Here is a 7,725-nt window from a genome sequence, read left to right as displayed (position 1 = left end):
AGCAGAAGTGTTTGTGGGCAGGTCAGACTCTGTTCGTATTTCGCGGGCAGGTGGGGATTATGCAAATGTGTTACCCAGTGACGTATACCGGTAACAGGCAAAAGATTCGAAAATATGACGACTCGTTAAGGCGATTCAGAATCGACTCTTTCTTTTGAGGGACAATATCTTTATTTATCATGCACTTTTTTGATTAAAAACTTTGCAGATTGTTTTCCGTATACCGGTAACAGGCAAAAGATTCGAAAATATGACGACTCGTTAAGGCGATTCAGAATCGACTCTTTCTTTTGAGGGACAATATCTTTATTTATCATGCACTTTTTTGATTAAAAACATTGTTTTCATTTAAGGATAGCTATGTTATAAACTGCAAAAGAGATATTTTTCAAAAACCCATATGACCTGCTCTTTAAACTGTTGTTTCTGGCCAAAATAGTCCATAATCCATGATAATGCTTTCTCCAGTGAAAAAGTTCATGCTCTGTTGTCTTCTCACATCAAAACAAAACAAAATATTTGTTTAGAACTGTTTTACGGTGCTTGATCTGTACCTATTTCTCTCCTGAGTCAGACAAGATGAATGAATCTTAGCCTGAGGCAACAGTTTGAAGTTAAAAACGTCTTAATCATGGATTTGTTTCTTACAAACATGCAGCTTTTCACTTCACAAGACATTAACTGATGGACTGGAGTCATGTAGATTATTGTGATGTTTTTATCACATTCTGACGGCACCCATTCACTGCAAATGATCAATTGGTGAGCAAGTGATGTAATGCTAAATTTCTCCAAATCTGTTCTGATGAAGAAACAAGATCATCTACATCTTGAATGGCCTGAGGTAAATTTTAAGCAAATTTTCATAATTGGGTGAACTATTTCTTTAATGATTTCCTTCCAGAAAAGTCTGCATTCCAAGGATGCTTTTCATTGAACACCGACAATGTGACACTTGAATTCAGTAGTCTCTAAAAAGCCAGTGGCCCAGGGTAAGGTTGGCTATGATAATGAATACAGAGATGAACATCCATTGTTTCACATTCTGACCACGAGCAGACACACAGCGCCCCATTACATGACTCTATACTAGTTTCACTGGCACACGCAATGTATAGCCTATAGCATTAGCTATTCATGTTGCATGAATGAGATGCCATGGGTGTTCCTGGAATAAAGATTGATCCAAAAATAGGTCTTATGAGGAAACAGATCTATTTAGAGAGAAAACAACAATGGCGGTAGATGTGACAGATTGTTTTGCTCTGGGACTGTATGGAATTTCATTGGTGAGCCATCCTAGCAGAACAGAGGGGTGGATGCGAAAACGGATATGGGGTGGTCAGCTCTTTCCTGACCTTAAGGGTCAGCATTTTCAACACTACATGTAAAATATGTAGTATCTTCATAGAGCCACCAGCGTTTCTAGTTCAGCCAGTTGGAATTGATGTGACAAAACAGCGTTTCCAAAGCAGAAAATCTACTATATGGAAAGTATAGAATATCTAAGCTAATAATAATTATAATCACGTTGTTTGTAATTGTAAGATTGGGTGATGCAAGTAAATTTGCCACTATCAGTAATGACAAATAATCAGAATTGAATGAAAATGAATGTACATATGTACGCATCAAAAGTATTTATGTCCCCTAGAGAAAGATCAAAATGCTCTTTATATTTGTAGCAATGACAAGGAGGCTTTTCATCTCCAGAGACAGAGATTCAACCTTTGAATATAAATGCAACTAATGCCGCTGAGCAAGGTTGACAGTCTAGAGCGTGAAGATGTGTAGCTTTATAACCAGAACCTCTGCTCTGTGTGTGTGTCTGACAGCACGAGATGTCTCAAACCAACCAGACTTGACAGTTTGTCTCACACAAAGACACCTCTAGACATTTGAGTGTGTACCTAGCAATATATTTGCTTGATCTTGCCACATATACAACAAATAGATGGACAGCATTAGGCTGATAGACTATCTATCTATCTATCTATCTATCTATCTCTCTATCTATCTGTCTGTCTATCTGTCTGTCTGTCTGTCTGTCTGTCTTATGTTGTCACATCAATACAGTATGCTTTAACCATATTTCAGAGACAATAGAATTATGAAATTACATATAAAGATGTACTTAATTCCTGCTTGGGTCAAAAAACACTCTAAAGTTAAACAAATTGCATTTAATATGAAATGTAAACTATAGTACATTTTCATTTAATTGTAAATAACATCCAATTAAGTGTTTGAAAACACTTACCTGTAAGTATATTATTTAAGTATATTATTTCCATTTTTAATGTTCTAGCAGGTATCTATCTATCTATCTATCTATCCGTCAAATGTCATTTATTTATTTATTTGCTTGTTTATCTGTTTGTGTTATTTATTTATGAATAATAATAATAATTATTATTATTAATGAATAGAAATAAATGCATTTTTTTATAAAGTGGACCTGCATGCATCCCTGCTTCATGTGCAAAAATCATGCAGTTATTGTCCCAACAGAAGGTCACACAGCTGGACAGAGAAAGAACAGAAAAGAGGAAACGGGGTACAGTGTGTGTGTGTGTGTGTGTGTGTGTGTGTGTGTGTGTGTGTATCTGTATGCATGCATAACAACATATATGTGTTTCTGCTCACATAACAAATCACTCAGCCCTACCCATAGACCTTAATATCTAATTTTCTCTTCTAATTTTCTCGACATGTTTTCTAAAGTTATTTATCCACTGGAAGAGAGTGTATTTTAGTGTTATCCCGCCCCTCTATCCGTGGACACCTGAGCTCTCCTGCTCCAAGGTCATATCCACGACTCCTCTTCCTGTGCCAATGGCAGCCTGTGTGGAGCCTGGCTCAGTTTATCTCTGTCTCCGTAGCTGTTAAAAAAAAAAAGACTCCTCTTATCAGCTGCCAGATCTCCAGGGGGGTGGGGCTGGATAAATGACCGATCAGCCAATCGCTCAACTGGAAACAATTAGTCATGTCTCCTCAGATGGTCCCCGTGCTGTTTAATTAGCCTCATTAAGCCTGGTGGGCAGGACAGCCTGAGGGGACGTGCGGACGGCGTAACCGTGGTTACTACTGTGCCGCAGTCAGGTTGACTGCTCCTCCGTCTGACCCCTGGTTAGGATTGTATCGATCACCAATTAGGGTGTATTGATCTTTCTCAGACCCCCCGGTGGTAATAACATAAGAGAGACAATTAAGAGGAAAGTGTAAGATGGTGCTGGAAGCTAACTCATGTGCTGCTTTACTATAAATCATGTTTTATGGTTGTAAAACCAGACCTTTTTATCCACAGGGAGCTTTTTAGCATCTTATATTTAAAAACCTGAATAATCTTAAAAGACAGACAAAAAAGTCCCAGTCTAGTCAGATTGATCTGTTGGCTGGTTTTAGAGCAGTGCTATTATGTATATACTGTTATAATATTTATTGATATTTTGAATTAGCTTTTATTTTTATATTTTCAATTTACATTTTCATTTTAGTTTGAGTGATTTTGTTAGGTGTTTGTCAATTAGTTTGTCAATTAGTTTTTCAACATTTCTAATTTATGTTTTTCATCTTTATATTTTATTTTATTTCAGCTTTATTGCAGGTATTGAAAACTGTTTTTTTAATGCTTTTAGTTAGAGTTTTAATTAAGAGCACTGTTTTAATGGGGGTTTGGGCATTTTTTAGCTGAGGAGATCAACTTGCTGACCAGCTAAACCAGCTGAACACCAGTTAGGCCAGGCTATGAGAACAGTTTAATTTTGTATGCCAGTATGCTGTCTAATGAGACCAAATCTTATTTTTGACCAAATAGGTCAGAAGTTATAAGCAGAAATGTCAAATATTTTATATATTTTGACCAGTAGGTGGCGCTGTGCCGAAACTACTCATTTGCTCTCAGGTCATGCTTGTTATAACATATACCAAGTTTGGTCAGAATCTAAAACTATGGGTGGGTGGTTTATGGGTGGATAGTAGATGGTTTCTAGGTGGTTAATTGGTTGCTAGTGTATGGCTAGAGGATTCTGTGTGGGTACTCGGTTGCTAGGGCATTTTTAGAATGTTTCTTGGGTGTTATGGGTGGTTAATTGGTTGCTAGGGGCATTGCTAAGGCATTGCTAGGTGGTTGCTAGCTAGTTGCTTGGTCGTTAGGTGGTTGCTAACTATTTGTTGACATTTTTTTCAACAATTTTATTATCCACTAAGTGAAAAGCACACGTCAAATCATTAAACCTATGATCTGTAATATACTAATATCTCCTTTAAACAATCTATAGAAATTATAATGTTATGATGGCACTGAAAGAGTAACAATTACTGTAGTAGTTTTGGCAAAATGATGGTTTGCAAGGCAAATATTTGTAAGGCAGTGGTCTTGCTCTTTTTTCCATGTTGACCACTTGATCTGCTTTATCCCCTTTGGCTGTCACAGACATATTTTTCCCCATCTTATCTAATCCTTATCCTCTCTTGTCTCCCGCTATCTCCCGCTCTATCTGGCATCAGTCCTCTAACTAACCTACCTTGGCGTTTTCCTCCGTGACCCGACTCCTCGCCCTCCTCTTACGTTCATTCCTTCATTCTGTCAGCCCCTCGTGCTCCCTCGCCATCTGTCCTGTCTTGATCTCCCTCTCTGATTATCTCTCTCTTTCCCCTATCTGTTTCTCGCCGGACATCTATTCTACACATCATTGCCGCTTTAAAGTCGCTCCCGAGTAAGAGATTGGACGGGGCTGGCGAGGGAATGACAGCGCTGCTCCAATACTGTCATGTCTCAAGGCGCTCTCACTCAGACTGCACCTGCCCCTCACGCGAGCCTGGCCAACTGTCAGTTAGTGGGGCATCTCTGCATGTTCAAGCACTGAGATTTAAAAATCGTAGTCTCTTTAAATCATGGTCTGTCACCTTTACATCGGATGTGTCCACTTGAATTTTACTAAAGAAAGCTGAAACTCCTTTGAATTTGACGCTGTAAATGTTGCCAAGTAAGAATTGGGTTAAAATGTTTTGTTCCTCTGATTAATTATTAAAATTTCCATTGAAAACGTTTGAAGTTAATTTGTTTTTTGGCCTATATTTAATAATGGATTGTTCTCATCTGTATAATGTGAGAAGTAGCCTATTGCACAGAGAAAAAACAAATGATTCAGAAACATCTTCACTCTGAAATGGCTAGTAAATTTGACAAACAATTACAAAAAAGGCAAGTAACAATGAATTAAACATGGAAAAATGAAACGGCGTTTTTCTGTAAAACATACTCTCCAATAATCTTTGTTTTATATTAGTGTTGTCAAACGATTAATCGCGATTAATCGCATCCAAAATAAAAGTATTTGTTTACATAATATTTGTGTGTGTAGTGTACTGTGTATATTTATTACGTATATATAAATAGACACACATGCATGTATATATTTAAGAAAAATATGTTGTTTATATATTAAATATATTTATATATAAATTAAATTACATGATTATAAATATATACATGTAAATACATAGATATTTTCTAAATATATACTGTATGTGTGTGTATTTATATATACATAATAAATATACACAATACACACTACATATATATTATGTAAATTTAATCGATTAATCGTTTGACAGCACTATTTTATTTACAACTTTGAAATATTTTTACAGTGTACAAATATTTTTAAAAACATTTTTCTTGCTAAATTGAACTATTTGCTTCAAGGAATACATGGTATTACCCTGCTACATGTCTTTAAAAGCATATTTTACCATTTCCAACAACCACATAGCTAATTTAACTTAATTTAACTAAATTAATTTTCATTTAATTATTGCATGAGAAGTTTAATAAATGCTACATTGCATGAAGAGTTTACATGAAGAACAGACACAGCTGTATCATTATAATACAGCTGTAAACCATCATTCCAGTAATCTTTGTGTTTACGTTATGCAATAGTAGTTTTGTATATGCAGCCTAATATCACAGAGCCCAGCTCACAGTAGGACGGTTTTGGGGGATTTGTTGAAAAAACACTGTGAAGTGGCCCAAAATAGTATTTAGTCAATTAAGCCACACTAAAAATGTATTCATTGATTTTATTGCATTAGATAATACGGTATCAATAAAAAGGCATTTTTCACAGTATAAAAAAATAAAGGTAATTGTCACTTTTTATCTTACAAATTTCTGACTTTTTTTCAAATTGTAAACTCACGAGTTGTGAGTTAACATCTAGCAAATGACTTTTTTCTGCATTATATCTTGCAAATCTGAGTTTCCCCTTCAGGAACTCGAGCTGCGTCGAAGTCGCTTTGGAAACGCCCTTGCGTGACCGCGTTCTGAAGCACGTGTCAAATCAGTCCAATGGAGTAGCGAGACGTCACGAGCGGGGTGACGTAAGCACCAGAAAGTATAAAAGCGCATCCGGCAGAGCGCAAACCAGCTGTGTATGTGTCTGTCTATTTACTGTTGTCTGTCCGTATAAGCATATATAAAAAACAATCATGAAAAAGTCTATTGCGAGCATCACGCAAGGGCGTTCCCAAAGCGACTTCGACGCAGCGTCTCGTTCCCTCGGGGAACCATGGTTACATACGTAACCTAGAGACGTTATCTTGCAATTCTTTTTTCTCAGAATTGCAAGATAAACTCAGATTTGCAAGATATAATGCAGAAAAAAGTCATTTGCTAGATGTTAACTCACAACTCGTGAGTTTACAATTTGCAGTTGCAAGATATAAAATTGCAATTCTGAGAAGAAAAGTCTGAATTGTGAAATATAAACTTGCATTTGTGAGAAGAAAAATCTGAATTGTTAGATAAAAGGTCAGCATTACCTTTTTTATTTTTTATTTCTTGGTGAAAAAAAACGGAATGGTCTGAATCATGAGATATAAACTAAATACAAACATTTAGAGATTGTGAAATCTTACTTTCAAATATATCAGAGTTTGATTACCGGTATTTGCTATCCCATACAATAGCATCTAATAATACATACATTTTAACGCATGTCTTCAGTGAAATATTTTTTGGCACATAGTAGCTTTTTTGTTGAGGGGTTGCTTCAAATGACATGTTTGCCTTGAAGAGCTCCTCCACCTGTTTCGATGAAGCAGGTTTGTGTTCATTGTGCCTCCCACTGAGACGGCATCTGTTGATTTGTCTGGAGGCTCCTTACAGCACACATAGAAATGAGGGCACACTCTTGTTGTTTAGGCACATATTGGCCTCCTGCCCTCTCTGATCTATCTGCTCCATCTCAGCCAGATTTAAGAAAGAAATAGTTCATGCAAAAATGAATATTCAGTGATTACTAGTCTTTTAAAACCCATATGACAGTCTTCCATATTTACAACATGTACAAGTACTGAACATATCAATACACTGAATGTTTTGCATTAGATTTTCTATATTTAGTCCCTACTGACATGAATTTAATCTGTGTCTATATCCCCCTCTCTCTGTGTTTCTCTGTCAGTTCGTTGGCCATGTCTAAGGTTGCAGTAAAGAAGCTGCACTGGCGCTCTAAAGTGCAGGAGACCTTCGTACCGCTGGTGGGCAGCTCTGGAGATTTGGGAATTGCCATCGGAGGTGGGGCTGATTATGGAGAGTTCCCATTCGTCACTGCAGCACCAGGGGGAGGGATCACAGTTGGCGATATCATCTTACAAATCGGCGGAACTCCTGTTTTGGGCCTGACTTTAGGAGCTGGTGGGCAGCTCTGGAGAGTT

At 37.0% G+C, this 7,725-nt stretch overlaps 1 protein-coding gene across 1 annotated transcript in view; it reads left to right on the top strand.

The window, feature by feature from the left end:
• The window catches only part of LOC107683889 (membrane-associated guanylate kinase, WW and PDZ domain-containing protein 2-like), an 85,466-nt gene that overhangs the window by 9,836 nt on the left and 67,905 nt on the right, over window positions 1-7,725 (top strand). Inside the window, exon 2 of the mRNA XM_016479953.1 lies at window positions 7,473-7,585. Within this exon, the coding sequence (XP_016335439.1) occupies window positions 7,473-7,585 (113 nt within the window). The remainder of the gene's footprint in view (window positions 1-7,472; window positions 7,586-7,725) is intronic.

Source organism: Sinocyclocheilus anshuiensis, unplaced genomic scaffold (assembly GCF_001515605.1).
Source record: "Sinocyclocheilus anshuiensis isolate Anshui unplaced genomic scaffold, SAMN03320099.WGS_v1.1 scaffold1625, whole genome shotgun sequence".
Taxonomy (NCBI): Eukaryota; Metazoa; Chordata; class Actinopteri; order Cypriniformes; family Cyprinidae; genus Sinocyclocheilus; species Sinocyclocheilus anshuiensis.
Note: the sequence above shows the minus strand (reverse complement) of the source record. Positions and strands in the feature narration are given on the sequence as shown.